General features: G+C 38.3%; 1 protein-coding gene across 1 annotated transcript in view; it reads left to right on the forward strand.

The window, feature by feature from the left end:
- The window catches only part of MSH3 (mutS homolog 3), a 113,419-nt gene extending 100,499 nt beyond the window's left edge, over positions 1-12,920 (forward strand). Inside the window, exons 21-24 of the mRNA XM_010144454.1 lie at positions 6,456-6,642; positions 6,861-6,990; positions 9,509-9,683; positions 12,812-12,920. Of these exons, the coding sequence (XP_010142756.1) occupies positions 6,456-6,642; positions 6,861-6,990; positions 9,509-9,683; positions 12,812-12,920 (601 nt within the window). The remainder of the gene's footprint in view (positions 1-6,455; positions 6,643-6,860; positions 6,991-9,508; positions 9,684-12,811) is intronic.
- The last annotated feature ends 8,842 nt before the right edge of the window (positions 12,921-21,762 follow it).

Below are 21,762 nucleotides of genomic sequence, written 5' to 3' on the forward strand. Positions count from 1 at the left end.
TCTTCCGAGAGCTCAGTCCTTGTGCTCTGAAAGCCAGCTGCTGTAGGCTTGTGAGTACTGTGGGATGGAGAAAGTGGAACTTAGACTTGAGCAAATCCGGTTTTAAAATACAGTGGAAAATTTTAGAATTAACCAGAAGCCTGATTGATTATTTTAACAGTGAGTGATTATATTTGCCCTATGTGACAGGTATTCTTAAGACATTCTTGTGTTATTGAGTGTATCATTGCTGAATTTCAAAGAGAACTTTCTTGGGTGTTCTTCACTAGGTAATTGCTTTTGGAAGAAAAGTGAATTTCTGTTGCCTTATAAAGCATTAGGAATGAAAGGATATTGCTAACTTCTTGTCACTTGACTGTATTGACTAGACCAGTATTTCGTCTTCTGAACTCAGACCTACCCGTTCTGTCAGTTGAGGTGAAGCTTTTAACATATTGAACGTTCACTGCAATCCATGGATGTTTTTCTTTGCTCTGGCTTTCAGCAAAAAATCAATGCAGTTCACATCTTGAAAACTAACATCATTAGATACATCTCTTTTAATATACTGGGGTGCTTGTGTGTACCGCATGCCTCTGCTGTCCAGGTCTGTATGGTAATGAGGATTTAAGTTCAGACTATTTCAATTACCCAGTCATATGGAAAAGAGGGGGAGGTAGAAAACACTATGAAACAGCATTAAAATTACTTTGAACTTTGTTTTCTCCCAGGATAATACAAAGTATGTATCCCTAGTGCTCTTAGGTATTACTAGTTTGATTAAATTCTCAGTAACTGAGAATATCATATACCTACAATAATTTACAAAATAATAATGTATTTTACATTAAATCTGTAGTGCATTCTGTCAGACTTTTCAACAACTGTTCTGAATTGGGGAACATCTTGGTGGTACTTTGTATAAAATTTGCACCTAAGCAGTTGTAGAAATGGTTGAGCACACCATGTGTGTGCATGTAGACTGTAAATAGGTTAGTATTATGAACATCTTCTGATTTCCTATAATTGTTGTCCACATAACCTTGCACACGTTTACTTCTTGGAATTTGCCTATGAATAATGCAAAACCAATAACTATCCTGATAACAGTGCTTTCTGTCATACATAGGATAAGAGTTATTTTAAAAAATTCTGTAACAGCAGTTTCCGTAAATTATTTTTCTAATTGTCACGTTTTAGTTTGAATCAGTAAAAGACTGATGGAAATAAAGTAAATGATTTACCAGTACTCTGTGGGGGAGTGACAAGCATTAATTTCTTGTCAGTGAACTGTTCTAAATATGCAGATGCTATCTTCTAAAGAACTACTTCATAAATGGGAAGTAGCCAGAAGCTACAGTATCCAAATTGGGCCACTTTTATACAAACCACTGTGAAATTCTTATTAGCAGCCTTAGTGTTTCTAAAATACGCAGTTTGAAATTGCTTTTGTCGGCAAATCTGAGCAGTTGTTCTGGTTAAAGCTGTTGGAATTCTTGAGCCTGCAGTAGGAGAGGATACGCAGTAGTCAGCCTGCCAGTCCTCCGTTTAGGATGCATATTTTCATTTTCTTGGCAGACCAATTTACAAACAACTGCTTTATAGCCTGTGAGGCCTCAGCAAGGGTTGTTTGCTAGCCAGTAACCCAGTTCAACGGGAGGTTTACCTAAGTGGTGAAGAGAAACTGTGCTTGTGTTCTTTCATTCATGTTAGAATCAATATCAAGTTTTTCTGTTCTCATAAACATCAGCTTCAGTTAATATACTTTTGTGACCATTTGTTTTCTGCAAGGTGACATGAAACTTCAGCTGGGAAGAGTGTTTTCTGCAAAAAATACAAAGATACAAAACTGTTGTTACGCTATCTTTTAAAAAAAGATTAACTATACGGTGTTTATCAAAAACGTGTAGAGAATGGTCCCATGCGAGAAAAGAAATAAACTGTGAAGCAAGAGCCCACCTAATTCTTTCTTTCTGTAAACTAGTTATTTTAATTTAAATAACACCTATTCAAATACAGTGATCTTTGAAATGACATTTTGAAGGGTTTTACTTGAGGAGTGAGTGCAGTTGTAAAGTCACATTATGAATTTATTTGTGTTCCTCTCAGTATTCTCTTTGAATCATAAAAGGAATGTCTTTGTTGGTGGTGTTGAGAGCATGACATTCTACACCTTACATTTAAGATATTCTCAGAGAAGAAAGTCATTTTCTTTTAAAGTTAATTGTTCTCAATGACAAAATAATTCAACTGAGATGAAGTACATCCTGAGATGAAGTCTGGCTTCAACTCTGATCGCTGGGAAGACAAACCTTATCTGGAAACCGGAATGCCTTCTCTTGAAAACAGCAAAGGCAGTGTATAGAGACTCTGTACTGGTTAGGTTTATTCTTCTGTAACAAGCTCTAGGTTTCATGTCTCCATCTCTTGGATGAACTTTTCAAGTCAAGTGCATGTTTCTAAACTTAAATTTCATGTAAGTTTTTTTTCAGAATTAAGTATTTTGTAAACTAGGAATTAATAAATAGCATCAGGTCAGCTACATGAAAATAAGGCTCTAGGGAACGGCTTTGCAGTATTGTTTTCTAGGATTTGTTTGGTACCATGCAGTTGCTTTTTGTTTCCACTGGGAGCACTTCAGAAGCCATATGAGGAATTCACACTAAAATAAAAGAATAATAAACTACCTGTGGTCCACACAGTGCTTTTGATTTTATAAGCAAAACAACTAACAGCGTGTTGGATAACTTCTTTTGAGAGGTAGCATAGAAAAAGCGTTACCTCTAGAGGCTTCTGGATTTCAGATTAATTTTTCTGCTTGGGGAAATTTTTTTCACTGCCTTCTGTCATACTGGGACAATTTCTGTTTTAACCTCATCTTGTCGCTCTGACCCTGGGACTGCTAGCATAGGGCAGCTGCACTTCTCTGGGGCTTCTCTGCTCTGCTGTAAAACATGTCTTGGGTTTTTCTGTTGTACTTATGCCACTTGTAGTCATAAAGTCTGCAAATCTACTCCCTTCTCCAGGATGCTTTATTTTTTTGAGAGCAGTAATAACAGGGTGCTGAGAGAATGAGTTCCATGAAGAATTTGGTGGCCTTAATTTAAATTTCTTCCTTTCATAAAAATCTCTTTGGTTACCTGTCAAAGCCCTCGGATGTGTCTAGCTGATAAAAAGCTTGAAAGCACCAGACTTTGAAGTAACTTTCAGGGCCACACATTTTAGCAATATTAGTTCATGCCTGTTCAGAGCAAGTTTAAATGGATACCAATTATGTAAAAATTCTTGAGATGCAAGGAGAAGGGTTATGCAATTTAATTCTAGTTGGTCTGTGAATGCTATCATAGCTTGTATCATTAAACAAATTGCTAATAGAGCCTCCTAGAATAAAATGTCATAGGATATGTTCCCAGGTTGATGAACACTTCAGTTGGAAGAGGTTAGTAATGTATGCATGTATTGACTCAGGAGAGCAGGTTAAAAAACCAGCCCTTTGAATGCTGCCACTGCAGAAATAAAGGGTCACATACTGGTTAAGCATATAGTGCTATCTGGTTTTACATAAAGCTGGCCTACTGCCATTTATCCTCCAAAAATTACTCTATTAAAATGTTCCATTTCTGTTGTTTATTCTGAGGCTATAGGCAGGAATCTTTCCCCTTGAAACCTGGCACTGAAAAGAGATAAAGCTGCCTCTTCTTTTTTTTTTTCTTTATATAATAAATGTGTTGAACATTATAACATGAAGAGCTTTTAATTTTATGAAATTTGGTTGGCTGTCAAAGAGACATTATAACGAGTGGTTTCCAGCCAGATTGCGTTTGCTGAGGAGCAGTGGATCTCTTGCCAACACTAAAGAGGCACTCTTCACATTGGATGTCTGCACACTCCTTGTGAGCAGAATATTATAGGAAAAAGATTAATGTTTTGATGTATAAAAACATTTAGGAGGCAAGCTACATAAAATGTAAATTGAAAGCAACTGAATCTTGTAGAACTTTAGTGGGTTTCATTACGCGTGTTTTAAATGTAAAAAGAATTGCTTAAGCAATTGATTTTTTTGAATCAAAAACTTTATTATATCAGGAATAATATACAGTTAGGGGGCAATACCTTGCTGCATATTTGCTGTTAGTTTTATAAATACAATCATCCCCATTAAACCAGTTATTCTTACTTGTTTCTAGGGATAATATTGCTTATCACCTAAGTTCAAAAAATAAATATGATTCTTCTAGTGTTGAGGACAGAGGCAAAAACATCAATTTTATCCATTTTTCAAAGGAAGACATGAGTTTTTACGTAATTTAAAAATACACTATTTTCCTCTATCTGTAGATAAGCTTGAGTTGGATTGAATGTTTTAAGATGCTGAAAAGAAAGGCTTCTTTTGCAGCTGTTGTTAACAAGAGAAAGATAATAGTCATTTCTGGTTGTATCTTGAGCATTTAGTGAGGAAGTTCTGAATACTATTTTTGTGAATGCAGATTATATGTGAAATGACTGAATGATTTTGAGGGCTCTATGGAAATGATGCAATCCAAGAGAAGAATAGAACTGAGAACTTGCAGTGTAATCATCATAGGTGCAGAACAGACAGCCTGACAGATGCTGTCTCTGTTATGAAAAACCAAATAAAAATAATAATACTAATAATCCTAGAGACAGAAACTAAGGTTAAAGTTGCCCATTATGGAGCCAGGGATTGTTGAGACATGAAAAGTATTTATCATTCTGGTAAACTTATTTGTAGTTAGTAGTGTTAGAAGTAGATCTAAGGGATATTGTTCTCTGTAGATCTGTGCAGTATTGCAGTAAAGGGGGATTGTTTGATTTTTACAGCCACATAGAGGCTGAACCAAGCTAGGAAAGGGGCGCGGGGAAGTTGGGGACACTGTGAGAAGTTCAGTAATGTGTTCATAGGTCTTAACTCAGCATTTTAAAGGATTACAGTAGTAAGTGGCTTAATAAAACGTTTGTTTCACAATGCCTCAATATCCTGAATTATATATTTAATTCAGTGAAATTCATGTGAAGTTTAATTAGCTTATGTGCAAAATCTCCTTTATTTTGGAGTATGTGGGAGCATACCTACTATGTGTGTATGTAAGCACATAGTCAACAAAATAAAAACACTCAGTTTGTTCTTTGTATCATAATACCCATCTCCAACCAAAATTGGTTCATTTAGAATTGAAGATTTGCATATTATGAAGTTATGCATGCCACCATACCAAATACGCAGGGCAGGAACTAGTGAATATATAGAGATTATAGTTTCACTGGGTCCACCCTGCTAGTTTTTGTTACTCATGACAATCGTAAGATCCTCATAAAATGATTAGTGTCTTGTTAGTGTTTCTTCAGAATTGTATTATGGAGAGATGCAGCAAAAGACTGAGAAAAAAAAAAAGCTATATTGGAATTCTCTTTAAAGGCTTTGATTGGCTAAGCCCATGAGTTAGTTTTCCTTAAATTAGTGTGGTTTGTCTGTAACTATATTATTGGCTGATGAGGGTGAATGAATCCATTTTTACAGCCCTGTTCAGTGGCTTTCTGGTGATAACCTGTCTCAGAAGTGATACTGTAATGTGGTTAACATAAGTGAAAAGCGTATATGGAGAAAGGAAATGTTCTTTCTTTGGGATAGAAAGCGTATTAATTGAGTAGGTAAGGAAAGCTGCAGAAAAAAAGAGAAAAACAGGGAGAATTACCAATAGATTGCTTAAATGAAAACAGCAAATTCACAATTTGAGGTAGAATTTGAGGACTGAAGGTTGTGTGACTCTGAGACACTGATGAAAGACTTGTATGAAACATGAAGGAATTTGGGTGGGTGGGTGCGGGTGTGGGTGGATAGGTGGGTAGAGCAGAAGATAAGCTCACCTGCTTGGAGGTCAGTAAATTCAAGGACAGTTGTGGAAAAGGATGAGGAGAGAAATCTTTCTCAGGGAAGAGCAGACTGTCTTGTTCTGTTGCTAAGGTGGAAGAATTGCATGCTAAGAAATAACCCCTTGTCTACCTTCTCCTCTTCCCCTAATTCCTGTACTTGTCATGGGATGTTGAGATTTTTGTCTGTGGATTGACACTGGCACTAGATTACCGATGGCCCAGAAGAATTCTCTGCTGTTCCTACAGCCTAATCTTCCCCAGATGCCCGTAGGGTCAGTATACACTGTTGTCTTGGCGAGCAAAGGCAAGCCCTTTTTTAATGGTACATAGGTAGTTCTCTCTGGACCTTTCAGTCTTTTGCAGTACCCTCACCTCTGTGCCATGTGCTGGTTTTGTTTTTATGTTCCCAAGCACTAGCTTGTTCTGTAAGGTGGATGTTCTGCCTGGATTTTTCTGCTCTGCTTGGAGCAGCAACAAGAGATTTGTAACAAAATGTTTTCGTTATCATGATTTTTTTCCCCTCACAACATTATCTAGCGTTTATTTGACTTCAATAAGGTGATCTGTTTTGTATCCCAATGCAGAATGGGTGCAGCAGACAACATTTACAAAGGCCGAAGTACTTTTATGGAAGAACTGACAGATACTGCCGAGATAATAAGAAAAGCAACTTCAAGATCACTAGTAATTTTGGATGAATTGGGAAGAGGAACGAGCACGCATGATGGAATCGCTATTGCTTATGCTACACTTGAACATTTTATTAAAGATGTAAGTGTTCAGTCTGGTACGTACTTGTGAATGTTTTTTCAGCCTGTACTATGGTAGGCTGACTTCAATAATGGTGTGTATTTCCTTATAGAAATATGGCATGTCTAAACTCAGAGCAAAGATATATGGATAAAGGACACCGATTCTGTGCTGCTGTATTTAAAAAAAAAAAAAAATTAAAGCCATACCTTCTTAACGTGTCTATTTTGTTGTTGTAGGTGGAGTCACTGACATTGTTTGTCACTCACTATCCCTCAGTTTGTGAGCTAGAGAAGGTATATCCAGAAAAAGTTGGTAATTACCATATGGCTTTCTTGGTGAACGAGGAGGAAAGTGCTGAACAAAAAGGTACAGTATAAATCCATCTGAGATTCTGGCAGTATAGGTAGAAGCAAAAATTGTAAAATTGTTACAGTAATTTAAACCTTGACATGAAAGTGATGCATTCAAACTCACTAGAGACTCAGCCCATACGCACATTTTGGAGGTCTTGAAAACTGAACAGCCATTTCTCTTTAATGCTTAATATAAGGATGACTGAGCTAGTTCAGCCAAAAGATTCACCCAGCCTAATATCCAACTTTTTGCAGTAGCCAAGTAAGGAGGATTAGGGAGGAGGGATTAGGGATCAAACGTATGGCAACTCTTGTTCTAAAAGATCTCACTGTCTGCAAAGATTTGCTATTTAAGGGGCTTCAAGAACTAGACATGTTTTCTGTTTTTTAGTATCTTCAGTGGATTTAATTTCAATGAGGTTGTCCAGTTTCTCTTAGTACCTTGTGTAGGTTATAGCATCTTCATCCTACTGTGTCAAGGAGCTCCAAAATTTAACAGTGCAATGTGTGAAGATCCTCCATCTCTTGTTTGTTTTGAAACTCTTTTGAATAAACATGTAGCTTCACTTGATGGTCCCAGTTTTTGAATTAGAGGAGGCAGAGGAATATTTTCTGTTAATCCTTTCTATGCCAAGTGTAATTTTGTAGATTGCTTATCATAATCCTATACAGTTCTGGTTTTACGAAGCAGAAGAATTACAGCATTTTTTCTTTTGTTACTTTTGCTCTGAATTAGTATTTTCAGTAAAGTTTGTCAGCTTACTGCTTAGCTCTTTTTCTTGTTTGATAATGGGTGTGTTGAGCAGCCCTGTCCAACTGCAGTGATGATCATCCTTCATGGTGAGAACTGTCTATTACCCTCTCTTTCCTATCTTTTTAAAGAGTTATTTACAAATGCAAGGGCCTTCCTTTTAGATTATGGCTGCTTAGTTTTCAGAAGAGCATTTGATGCAGGACTCCTGTCAAAAGCCTTTCTGAAAACCTGCACAGGGCTTATCCACTGAATCTCTCCAACTTATATGGCTTCCAAACATACCACAGATTTGTGATGTAGGATTTGCTTCCATACAGACCATTTTAATATTCTTTTCCCTTGATATATCAGGTTTAGTCAGGTGCTCTTGTTCTCCCACTTCGCCTAGTCATGGACTGTTCCCTGAATAATTCCTAGATTTTTTTTTAAGAATTTGCATGGCATTTGCCATTAACATTACCCTAATTTATTCTTAATATTGCATTATCTGCTTACATTGTAAACTAATTGGGACAGGGAACTTTAGTATTTGTCAATAAACAATGTGTTTAAATATATAATCTATCACTTTTTAAATGTTTCTCAGAGAGTTGGTTTACAGATTCAGGGTTTGGCTAGAGGGAGACTTCAGCTCTTGTCTTAGCTCTCTTGTCTTAGAAGAAGGGATCCCTGAAATATGTGTTAACTTTGAGCACAGTGTTTAGGTGATGTTCCCAGTTAAGAACATGAGTCTTCTGAGCACCAGCGTGTCCTTTTCTCAGAGTTTATTAATTGAACTGTTGATCTCTGATAAGGCAATTGAGATATTATCAACATTCGATTCTTATTCCTTAACTGTTATGTCCATGAAACCCTATGCTTTGTGTTTCACTGTGCTGCTTCAGCACTTCTACTTCCAATGTCAGTTGACCTTAACCTTCAGGCTGTATGTAGTCTTCACTGGTTTGCTACAGAAAGCACAATAGGTGTAGTACCACAGCCTGCAAGCAATAACCCATCTATGTTTCTTACTCTGCCCGTATCTTTAGCTCCTTCTGCCTTAACATCTCAACTGTTTTATTTTATGCAAGTTTTATGGCATGTTTTTTTCCAATCTTTGGCATGGATCACTCAGATCAAATCATCTTGAGTCAACAATGTTTATGGAAATCTTCATTGTTTCCAAAAACCTGCATTCTTAAGACAGAAAAATGAATATCAGTGAATGACCCCATAGTTTTTCTGCTCTTTACACAAGGCCTGGATTGTGCAGAGATGCAACAAAAATGTCTAAAGAGGAAGAAGGAGGAGTCATCAGACTTACAATGATGACTTTTATGTTTCCAACTGTCATGGAATAGAAAGAATCTCTACTGGAAGATCCATCATTGTAACCTGTGTTTTTTCTGATCATTTTCTATGGCTCCTAGCTTTCAGGCAGCCAACTTTTTGTGGTGCTTCTGAGTTGTGAGATTAGTGACACTTCCTTTATTCTGTCATTGCCTAACAAATGAAAGATGCAATAGCCCAGTTACAGCATAACTCATCAAAGATTCTGAGTTTGACTCACAGATCCAGAGATCTCTTTAACAGGACACTAGGTAAAAGCAGAGTTTTTTAATGTTAAGCATGGGTAGGTAAAGTGTGTGGTCTCAAGGAAACGTTTTTCTTTCAAATTTCTTCAGTGGAATAAATAACACAGGAAGCATGAATGATAATGAGACCACGGTCTTTACCATTTCAATCTTTGGTCTACTACATTTTAAAGGAATTTTTCATTTTGGTTTTATTTTTTTAGGATCTGAAGACGAAGAGAATCCTGAATTTATCACCTTTCTTTATCAAATAACTAAAGGAGTCTCTGCAAGGAGTTATGGGCTAAATGTTGCCAAACTGGCAGATATTCCTGAAGAAATCTTGAAGAAGGCAGCTCACAAATCAAAGGAGTTGGAGAGAATAATGAATATGAAAAGGTCAGAACAATTGTGATGTTCCCCCCTCACCCCGCAATGAAACTTCAGCTGTGAATTGAAGAGCTCTCTCTAATGCACATTCACACAATGTGCGTTAAAAAGAACAGTAAGAGCTACTTCAGATACGCGCCTACCCTTCAGGGAAGAGACAGTGAAACAAAACTATGAAAAAAATATGTGGGAAGTTGTGCTATCCATTTCATTCAAAGCTTTAGCTTTTATAGTTAGGTAATATGGTAGAGGTTAATTGCTGCCCTCTGAAGTAAGATTGGAAAAAAGCTAAATGCACATTGAGAAATAAACTTTTTTATTTTCTAATGGCAAATACAAGTGAATTTATTCTTTCAGGTATGTATCTTCACTGTTTTCAGGAAAATGAATTTGAAATATAACTATCTTCTAATACCTAGTTCCATTCTCATCAGTGATAGTGAAAATATTAATAGATTTAATTTAGAAAGTACTATCACTTTGTAACTTGAAATTACATTTGCATGCTATAGAGTAGAAGTGGATGCAGGTCTACTTCTTCTGGTTTAACTTAAAAATAAATATTTATAATACATAATGTATTTTGATAGCACTCCAGACACTATTTTAGTGAAAGTCTAGAGATTTTATTATTTTTTCTGATAACCAGTTTTCGTTTAGGGGCATATGTATACTAGTTATAGGGGCATATTAGACTAGTTACAAAAATTCCCATGTGTATCAAGTCACATCATCTCTATATAACCTGTAACATTATGTACACAGTTTAGCTATAAATATGTGCTAGCATGCATGTTAATTTCCACAGAATTTGTTGTTATTATTTTCAGTGGAGTCCTATCAGCAAAATTCATATAGCCCTTTAAGAGTATAATAAATTAAGATCTTTGTTGTCTGATGGCCGTAACTAATCCTGACAGAATAATTTCATGTGAGAAAATTTTAAGTGCTAATTATTTGTAAGTGCAAGCAGTCATTTGGAAACTTCACAGTGCTTAGCGCTTAACACCCGTTTTTATGCCTTTTTTAAAAAGCAAAATAAATTCTATTGAAGACACATGACAGTTCTTGGGAAAAATAATGTGGTAGCTCATATTAATTGGAAATAATAGGTCATCACTGACAAAAGTGAATCCTCAGCAATTACTAGCAATATCTTAACTGTTGTTAAAGGATATGTAAGGTTCTAAAATCAAGAAAATATTGTTGTTCAGAAAGGTGATAGTGTGAGCTGGAAGGCCAGAGTTACTGTGTAGTAAAATTAAGATGTGAAATCATATAGGACATCCCTTTGGTTCATCTTGCTTTGTTCTGTTAAAATCACAGTAGCATATATTTGGACAGGGCACAAACAGAATTCTAGCATGTCTTTTTAGCTAAAAAGAGAGTTAATGCATGCAAAACCTATAAGCAGTAAAAATAGTATGCGATGATATAGTTAGAAGACTGATTACAGTGTCCATAGAGGAGTAAAGTGAGGGCTGACTGGGCATTCTTAATTACGGGACGTAATTGTGTCCCATTTATCAGCTTTTGTAAGCTACCATCTGTATTTTAGCTTTTGGTGTGTAATTTGCTTGTATTCTTAAAGTGAAAAGGAATAAATACTCAAAGATGTGAAGAGTCCTTTCTCCTGACTCATCACCAAGGCTGGAAGACACTGCACCCCACAATTCATTGCAGATTGCTGCCATCCAAGCTACAGTGGCACATGTAGCTGGGAGGACCAGCTGGAGCAGGCTCCCGAAGCCTGTCTCCTGCAGGCTCCTGCTGGAGGGGGTGCTCCCTACCCTTCTCTCCATAGGACTAGGGCTGGTTTTTGCATGACCAAAGAACAGGCCAAGTCAGGAATCAGATCCAGCTGAAGAGTCAGTCACTTTTTCTCCAGCTGATATCATGCAAGTTCAATTTCCTGATGTTACACATGAACAGGCATTACTACCTGAAGAAGGAAAGGGTGGGCGTGAGATGACAAGAAAGCTGTCGATTCTCACAGAAGTTGGTAAAGTAGAGGTAACCTTGAGACTGCAGCTCTGCCTGCCAAGCCCTCTCTGAAGTCTGACACTTTTGCCTCCCCCTGTAAAGAGAGATGCTGCTATGTAGGAGGTCAAGGACAAGGATCAACTACCACACGACCATTACTTATTTACTGGGTTTGACCTGTACCAGGTTATTGCTTTACTGTAGAACTCCATACACTTTGGAGGAAACTTCATGCATCTTTATAAAGCTGAAGCTCAAGTCAGAAAAAAACCCAAACAAACAAACAAAAAAAAATCAAATGTCTGATGATTTCACAATGCGTAAATTATTGTATTATGTAATTCTTAAATTTTCCAGTTTTCCTCTGTAGGTCGTTATAGAAATAGTTCCTTTTGTATATACCTGTTTATTTTCACTTATAGCCATGATGCGATATAAATTCTTCTGTACCTTCTTCTGATAAAAGACCTGAACAAATTTAAAAGTGGGTATGGTATATCTGTAGTAGGAAATAAAAATTGTCATGATCTCGGAATCAAACTCAGACCTGTTGTTAGTGTACTTGTGCTGTCATGATACCCACAGGCCAGCTGCTTTGTCTTAATTTTTAAAATCACTTTCATATTATTTAAGAAAATTCACTGGGTAACTCCATACAGTCTTGACATCTTTGTTGTCAGGAATGTGTGTTAAATGTCATCGTGTTTTTTGTCACAGCTCTTATGAGTCCTTACATCAGAAATACTAAAAAGAAAGTAAGAAGAATATGTGTACTCATTTATTTTTTATCAAAAAGGGTTATCTCTTTTTGATTCTACAAGTGTAAACTTGTACAATCTCAATGCTGAAAATTAAACAGTGCAAACTACAGAATTATTTACTTCCTGTAATGATTAACTCTTGCTCAGTGTTTTATTTTGTCTTGTCAATGCTTCTGGTACTGTAACTTAGTCATAAGATTAAATTGTCGACTGTCCTAGAGCTGGAATACATATACTAGAAGTTGTTAATGGATTGTTTAAAGATCAGATTTAAGCTATGCAAACTGCTATTTTGACTGTGTGTAAAATTTTGCAGATTGTAGACTTTCAGTGTTTTATGTGCTTAATTTAAAAATGTATCTGTATTTTGATTTTTTTTTTTCCCCCTCCCAGAAAAATGCTGAAGTCCTTTGCAGAAGTATGGAAGATAAATGATTCTCAGGAACTACAAAAATGGAATAGTATGTGTGAACCTGAAGATGAAAGAAAGGACAATTTTTAATCCTCAAATCATGTTTAAAGATGGAGAATATTTGAGATGCAGAATATAGGTCTGGAGACTTATAGATTCTATATAGGGTATAGTGTCAGATCCATTAAGTTGCCTTTTCTGCCTTTTGAGAGATAAAAGATGCTGCATTGTGATATGATGTGACATACCTACTTCCTGATCGTATGTAATTTTCTCCCTCCACATTCCTTCCCTGAAGTGTCTTCCACCCTTTTCCTTAATTGCAAAATGTCTACTGGCATTGGATTTAATTTCTAATATTGTTACAAGACATGAAAAATTATGTTGGTAAATTATTAGATAAATCTTTTATAAATAAAGTCTTTTAACTTTATTGTACTTCAGTTTCTAAAGACATATTCCTCTGCATTGGGAAAATGTAGCTGAGTCCTGACTGTGCTATACTACTGTGCAGCTGGTTAGAATTAATACCATAAAGAGACTTCTTTTTTTGTTCTAGTGTTAATGCATTTTAAATCCACTGGGTTTGTAGAACACCTGCTATATTTTATGTGCACAATGACTTAAGTGTGTGTTATGTGGTTAGATTAGGGGAGTTTTGTTTCTGCTGATGAGATAGGTGATGGTGCAACTGGTAGCTTCCAGAGCAGCAGTACAAAATATGCATTGATTGTATTTTGTTTTCCCTTTTCTTCATTCTCATGCACACCTGCTTCCTTTTCAGCTTTAGCTTTCCTCCTGACTTGTCCCTCTCTGGCACAGTCTGGAGAAAGACTTACTCTAAATAAGGTTGGAGTATCATAAGATGAGGTGAAAGAGGCAATTCAAAGTATGCAACTGGCATTCCCAGTGCTCTGTCAAATGCAGATTAAAGGTGGAAAAAGCAGAAAGGCATTTTAATTTTTTTATTTGCAGTTATCAAGTTCAGACTGCAAAGGGGAATGTGCTATCCAGATTGGTTTTCCTTTATAAATACAAGCAGGTGTAATACCCTGCAATGACAATGGACAATGATGTTGACATACTTAAACCTCGGTAAATAATTTGTTGTATTTAAAAAAACATCTGTGGCAAAACCTTGCATGGGAAGGTTTTGGTAGAAGGGGGTCTACACGGGTGGCTTCTGTGAGTAGCTGCTAGAACCTTCCTCTGTGTCTGATAAAGCTAATGCCAGCCAGCTCCAAGGCAGACTTGGCACTGGCCAAGGCCAAGCCCATCAGTAACAGTAGTAGCGCCTTTGTGATAACATATTAAAGAAGGGAGAAAAAACCTGCTGGGGACCCACAGCAGAGAGAACAGTGAGAATATGAGAAACAACTCTGTGGACACCAAGGACACCAAGGTCAGTGAAGAAGGAGGGGAAAGCGGTGCTTCAGATGCCAGAGCAGAGATTTCCCTGCAACTTATGGGGAAGCAGGCTGTCCTCTTGCAGCCAGTGGAAGTTTATGGTGGAGCAGATCCACCTGCAACCAGTGGAGGATGCCATGCTGGAGCAGGTGGATGCCTGAAGGAGGCTGCGACCCCGTGGAGAGCCTGTGCTGGAACAGGATCCTGGCAGGACCTGTACTCCATGGAGAGAGGAGCCCGCACTGGCACAGGTTTGCTGGGCAGACTTGTGACGCCATTGGGAACCCACGCTGGAGCAGTCTGTTCCTGAAGGACTGCACCCCATGGAAGGGACCCATGCAGGGAGCAGTTTGTAGAAGACTATCTCCCATGGGGTGGACCCCATGGAGAGGAAGAATGTCAGGAGGAAGGAGTGGCAGGGAGTGACTACAACCCTCATTCTCCATCCCCCTGAGCCACTGCGGGGCAGGAGGTAGAAAAGTCGTGAGGGAAGTTGAGCCTGGGAAGAAGGGGAGGGTTGGGGACGAGGTGTTTTAAGATTTGCTGTTATTTCTCTTATTCTACTCTGATTTGATTTGTAATAAACTAATTAATTTCCCTGGGTCAAGTCTGTTTTGCCCATGATGGTAATTGGTGAGTGATCTTCCTGTCCTCATCTTGACCCATGAGCATTTCATTGTATTTTCTCTGCCCTGTCCAGCTGGGGAGCAGAGTGATAGAGTGGCTTTGGTGGGCACCTGCAGTCCAACCAGGGTCAACCCACCACAAGTGGAAAGAAGTGAAATAAAATATCTTGATTTTGTTATAAGGAAAAGAGTAAAATGAGGTTTTGTAATCTTTGAGAAATCTGAATCTTTCTAATTTTTTCAGTGAATGAGGAATATTTTTGCAAATTAATGCATGTCAGGTGAATACGAAATAATGTCATTGCAGGTAATTGAATCAGCCTTTCCAGTATAGAGAACTTTGTGCAGAAAAGGGTGTGATTTGGTCATAAACAATCACTAGCCTTCAACTAAGACTTTTTTCCAGATGACAAAGCATCATTTAAACCAACCGTTTGTCTGCTACTCAAATAGTGGCAATCCATAGAAGCATCTCCTTCCATAACGTGAATTATATTTATCTAAACTGGAAGAGCTAAAGAAGACAACTAGTCTTTCAAGGAGTGGTTATACATGTGTGTTTACCTATGCAACACATTGTCAAGCACAATTAATTTAATGCTCCATTATTAACACACACAGATGCAGCAGTGCATTTGATCTGAAGACCTCTAACCATAGTCTTCAAAGGGAATAAATTCCTGGATGCATTGAATGTGCTTTTAGTAAGGCTGAATTTGTTCTCAAGGGAGCATTCAGAGTATGCTCTGACAAGAAAAAAAACACCTGGATGTGGTCTGGAAAATACTAAGAAAAACAATTAAGAATGGAGAAATGGACGTGATATTACTGGGCTGCTTATACTATCAAGTACAAAGCGATTACAGCAAGCTTTCCGCTTAATGCCTGTGATCATTTTGGAAATACTTTTTATTTTAGCCCTGCTCCGTTCAACAGTGGAGGTTATCCTGCTGTCTCAGTAAGGTTTCTTCTAGATGTGCAAGCTAATTACTTAAGCTACTGTTTTATTCAGTGATGATTATTATAATTTCTAGCATATATGTAAAAAGTTATGACCATTTGAGAATGCACTGGATAAGGAGATGCACTGTAATATTAGATGAGTTCACTGCTGGTTTTAGGATTCATTTGTAATGAGCCACGCAGGTGTATCTAGACCTTCTGCTGCTTCTGCGGAGCAACCATGCTTTTTAGCAGAGCAGGCACCATATGAGAGCAATGGCTTAGGGATGTGACGGGTTCAGAGCTCACTTGAATACGTTTGTGGAGCATGAGACTAGGCGTAGTCTAGACAGGCAACCAGACAGACATTCCTTGGCCTTGGGTAGCACAGAGTGCAAGAAACAAAGACTTGCTGGAAATCGGGGAAAGGCATTAATTTTGTAGGAGTTGTTTTAAATTTCTTTTGCTGTGGTTAAGTTGGGACTTCTGTCATAGCAGGAGTCCTAAGAGACAGAAAGATGAGAAGCTGCACTTGTGTATTCCTCACACACCCCACCCCACCCCCCCTTTTCTCTTATATTCCGGCATATAAGCTTCATCTTAAAGACAATTTGAAGTATGGTTTTGGTTGTTGGAGATGTGCCCCATTTTTAAACCAGACTAATAAGATTTTGTCTGTATGCTGAGCAAGTTTGATCCTGCATCCTGATGGCTGTAAAACTGAAGAAGCGTGAGCCATACTTAGACTGTTCTAGGTTGCAGTGGTACTTCATGCTAGACTTGAGTGTGCCTTCAGAAAAGGCATGTCTAAATCTTTTCAGTATTTTTGGAAACCTGCATTGAATATTGGCTCTTCTTGCCTGTGCCAGCATGTTGTTGACATTGTTGAAAATCAATACTGATGTCAAAATTTCAGGTTTTTGCTATACATAAAGATAGTGTCTCCTTGAAAGACTTTTACATTTCATGGGGTTTTTATCCATTTTTTTAAAAGATGGTATTTATCACTTTCTTCATCTTTTTCATTGTTCTCCCTGCCCTGCTCTTAACAAAAATTTTAATGGCTTTGTGCATCTTGTTCTGAATGTGTTGCCTTTAGAAATGACAGTGCCACAGGTTAGCAACAAAAACTAGTACAGAGAGGGCTGGATGCACTGTCACTGCCCCTTTTGTATTTGGTTATGTAAGAGTGTTATTATAGAATACACAAAGTAAAAGACATTACCAGTAGTGATTACCTTTCTTACTGGCATACAGCATCTTTCACTGAAGTAATTCTCAAGACAATTTTTCTTTGTATAGCAAAGTTTTCCAGAAGTATTTGTAAAAATTACATGAATTTACCTAGCATATAGATTTACAACACGTATAAATGAATTTAAAGATCACTGAAATGTCCGCTGAGTCACGTATTGCAATATCTGTTCACTGCAATGAAAAGAATGTTTGTTTATCGAAATCTATTGGAAAGAAAATTACCCAAATACTTCTACCACATGTAAAATTTAGTGATAATTTAATTCAATTATTTTAACTTCTTAGTTCTGATATAAATGCATGTTTCATATGCATTTATTCATATAAATAAAAGTTTGGTAGAGTGCATTGCAATGAGAGAAGTAGGACTCTTCCAGAATCTGGATCACTCTTCAGAATGGTTACTGGGGGGCCTTTTACCCCAGGTGGCTGTTGCAGACTCCTCCAAAATTCTGGCACCAGTACCATAAGTCTTGGACAGCAATCTAAAAAGTAAGTCTGAACTGCCCGTCTCTTCTCCCCCTTTCAGATTTTAGAACATATGAATGGAGTGGATGCTTCTCATCATCTTTTAATGCTCCTAAACATGAAGGCCATAGCAAGCTGAAATTTTCTCATCTGTTTGCAAGGCTTTCCTCCATTTCCCTGCAAAATCTCTGGCAATCAAATCCAATTGAAGTATTTGCTAAATCCGAATTCAGTTCTGGGGGACAAATTTGCAGTCTGCTGATCTGAATCAGGAGTTTTAAAAATGCATGTGGCCAGAGCCCAAGAAGGGATTTACAGCTGAACGAGGATGACTCAAAAGACTGAAAATGCATCTGGTAGGTAAGCATGGGATTCAGTTCTGAGACCGCTTATTTGGGTCTTTGACTGCATCAGTCCAGTGCTGTTACTGTTCTTGTATTGTAGCTCTGAATAGGGGAAGCCATGGGTTTGACCAGCTTACTAGAGTCCTGTACTAAAGACACTGCTGCTGAAATTATAGTACTCTTCTTACTTTAATGATGCTATGACTGTCACTGCACATGGCTAAGCACATTTGGTGTGGAGAGCCTCCCCTTGCTTGAAATGGTGAATCAGTTTCTTCTTCCTCAGCTGCAGATGCACAAACTTGATGACTTCATTAATTGCGTTACAGATTTTTCTTTTTGCCTAGTCATAGTGACAAGTGGAAAGCAAAAGATGTTTTATTAATATTTTAAAGAAACCAATTTCTGAAAAAATCATCTTGGTTTTTAAGATGGGCTGTTGCTGTCCATGATGTTAACTGAAACAGTGCATTTGTCTGAGACTAAACTGGTTTAAATGAGCCACAGAGAAAAGGATGATAGTGCCTAAGATACTATTCAAGGGAAATAAAGGGTGAACAAGATAAAGTCGGATACAGACAACTAAGAATAATTAGCTGTTCTAAGAATAATGGCATTAGGAAACAGCATGGTTTCCTCCTACATGGTGTCAGGATTTGTTAAAAAAGTGAGTAGTGACCAGTTTGATTGATATTTTGGCTACAGTCTTGTTAGCCAGCAGCTCTCATGTGTAGGATCAAGAGAGTCTGTCTTGAGGCTGAATACTGCAGTGAGCCTTTGTGCTGTTGTCCTGGATGTCCAGCACTCAGTCCAGATGTTATCAAGAGCACCTTGCCCAAAGTAGTCATGGTAAAATGGAGGTGGTGCCTGGTCATGAAATTCATGTCACTGCAACCACAGCTTATGGAGGTTGAACAAGACTGGGGCAGGATGCACTGCTGCTAGTTTCAAAGAGTGGCTTTTCATCAGCTGGTACTTACTAGCCAACACGTGAATCCAGTTTGCCACCAAACTTGCTCACTGCTCACGGGACTCGTGTTTTCATCACTCGGGAAGGAGAAGGAATTTTTGCCCCATCCTTGGCCCCTCGCAGGGTCAGCAGAGAACAAAGTTTAGCCCTGAAGTGTAGAAGTTAGTTAGTCTAACATAGATATATGTAAAATGATTTTCAATAAGAGGCATGGTTTTCAAATATTTATGCTCTTTTGAACTTGCCGCGAATCTGTAGTAACATTTTGACTGCTTCCTTTCAAATGTTTGCTTGTAAGTAAAAGTATTTTTTCAGATTTTGTAAAATGTGATTTTTATTTAAAATAGTAGTAGCTGTACCTAGCAATAATAATGAAAAATACTATTTTGATGGAAATTTTTACATTTTGTCTTCTTTTTGGGGCTGGGGTTTTTTTTTAAGCAGTCCAGTTTTTATGACTTTACAATACACTGTAAAAAAAAGGGTGATTCCTGGGAAAGACATGACCAGAGAACACAATACACAGCAAATTTTAAATACACAATCTGCAATAAGGAAGTAGAAATCAATGTTGCTTTTTACTTATAATAATCCAAATATCTAGGGTAACTTAAAACTCAGAGTGTCCTCAATACCGGAAAGATTACTAGATATAATTATCTCACTCTTATGTAACACAAAATAAAAGTTTCAGATGAGTACTGAGCTCTTCCTCCTGCCTACATATTGAAATATTTCTCTTTGCATATTCCTCTCTGCATAAAGCATTTAGAAATTGACTATCATCTGAGAGCATTTCAGAGTATCTCCTGTATTGTATGAGTACATATTTTTAGTTCTTATTCAGGTGGGGAGTGGAAAACCAACATGGCACAAACAGTGCCATGATGCTAATCACTAGAGGTGAATGTCACTGAACTTGCCATACGGACCGCCTTTTGCTGGAAAGTTTGTTAGGGTCGTGGACTGATGGTTGCTTTTACATGGCTGCGCAGGACCATCTCCCTCAACCTCCCCCAGGGCCCTGGTCCTCTGGCTGGACCACGTCACTCATACGAGGAGAGGGAGAGCCGTGGGGGAGCACTGTCCCTCCCTGTATGTGGGTATGGTGAGCCTACAGGATGCAGTAATGCAGAGAGACTGGTCCTGTGCCCTTGGAGTTTTGGGTTGTTTAGTCAACTGAGATTTCTGCTGCTGGGGAGGAAGGAAAGGGAGAAAGGTCTGTTCTCTGGTTAGACTGAGTTGATCCACCACGGGGGACAAAACCACAGATGGGATACACAAAGCAAATATTTGTCTTGCAGTGAGAAGTCTAGAGAACATTCCTTAGATCTCTGCTCAGATGTGCTGACTTAGGCTGCTTATCAGCCCCCCTCTGTGCCTGCAACATCTCACTCAACAATCACTGGAAAAAGAAGTGTTTCAGTGAGAGCAATCGAAGAGGGGAGTAGGGGGGATTCTTAGGGAGAAGGCCTTGAAACAGCATTTTTGTCTTGGTTAGATCAGCCTACCTAAAAAGTGCATCAGCAGGGAGTGGTAAGACTTGTATTCTCGATTTTTTTCAAAACTGATCACAAAGTAAATAAGTTTCAGTACTGCTAAGTACACAACACCAAGGTACACTGAGGTGGCTTTTCTGTGCAGTCCAAGAATATTCCTAGCTGTTGGCCTGTTGGCATGGTGTCCGCTGAGACTAGCCTTCTCAGGTGATTGGTATATGTGGTGTTTGTATTCTCCTTGGTAATGTTTTGTGCATGCTTCACATTATTTGTGGCTCACACAATGTAAAAGTATTTCTGTATAGAGTGAAATGCTGTGCTTTATTATTTGCAGTACGTTACGTAAGCGAAGACTATATTAATGCAGTAAGTAGCTATATTAAATGAGCTGATCTTCTATGCAAGTTCCTATTCTTAATAGCTTCCACAAAGCAAAAGAAAACTTCACTAATCCTTTAATTAAATTTGCCAACTAAAGCTGTGTAAGCCTTTGACGCTTACTTGTTTGAGAAGCAATTAAATCTTAAAAATAAGCTCAAGCCCGTGACCAGTGATACATTTAGTCTGACATTGTGTGGTGTCCAACAAGTTAGCAGGCTCAGAAGCTGTGGCTTTCCTTCCCCCTCTGTCCCCAGCAGTAGGAAAAAAATTCTCCACCTGTTTCTCACATGATGTGTAGCCTGAAGACAGCACATACACGACTGCATGCATGGCACCCAGATTTTATCCATTCCCACAGTTTCATATAGGAATGTCTGAATTTCCCTTTGGACCTCTCCAGGGCACCTTTGCACCATAACACCCTCTCTATGTTGCTGCCTGATCTCCTTAGGTCAGAGCTTTACTCCCCTTTTTAATAGTTCCAACAGGCTTCATGGTCTGTTTCTCATATCCGCTGGTTATTTCTCAGCCAGTATGTGCTACAACCATCTCACCTATCATTGCCTGTAATTTTTTTTTCCTCCTAATAAGGTGGAAGGTGTTCAGCAAAAAATAAAATAAGTCCATGATCCTAAATTTATACAGCAGCACCTTGCATTCTCCCTCCAGCAAGCAGCTGCATGCATTTCAGTGCAGGCTACGAGAGTGCTCTAGATTTTATACTCCCAATGCTTTAATGTAAAAATGTGTCAACACATTCCTTCGTTGTGCCGTTCTGTAGGCCAGCGTATTCTGCAGTCCCTGTTCTCTCCCCCAGTTTCTGTGAAGACCTGTCCGCAGGCCTCGCAGCCGGGTGCAGGACTGCTGAGACCCGTCACACAGTAAACATGGCTCAGCTGCAAGGATCTCTTCCCTGCAGACTGCGAAATGCTGGACCACACGTTTGTTTCCCTCTTGCCAAAGCGAGGGAGTTTACTGCTGTCCGCAGTTTCCTAGTGGATACTCAATTCTAGAAGTTTAATCTTCAGGGCCCCTTAA

The sequence above is a fragment of the Buceros rhinoceros genome, unplaced genomic scaffold, assembly GCF_000710305.1.
Source record: "Buceros rhinoceros silvestris isolate BGI_N320 unplaced genomic scaffold, ASM71030v1 scaffold5291, whole genome shotgun sequence".
In the NCBI taxonomy this organism is placed as follows: domain Eukaryota; kingdom Metazoa; phylum Chordata; class Aves; order Bucerotiformes; family Bucerotidae; genus Buceros; species Buceros rhinoceros.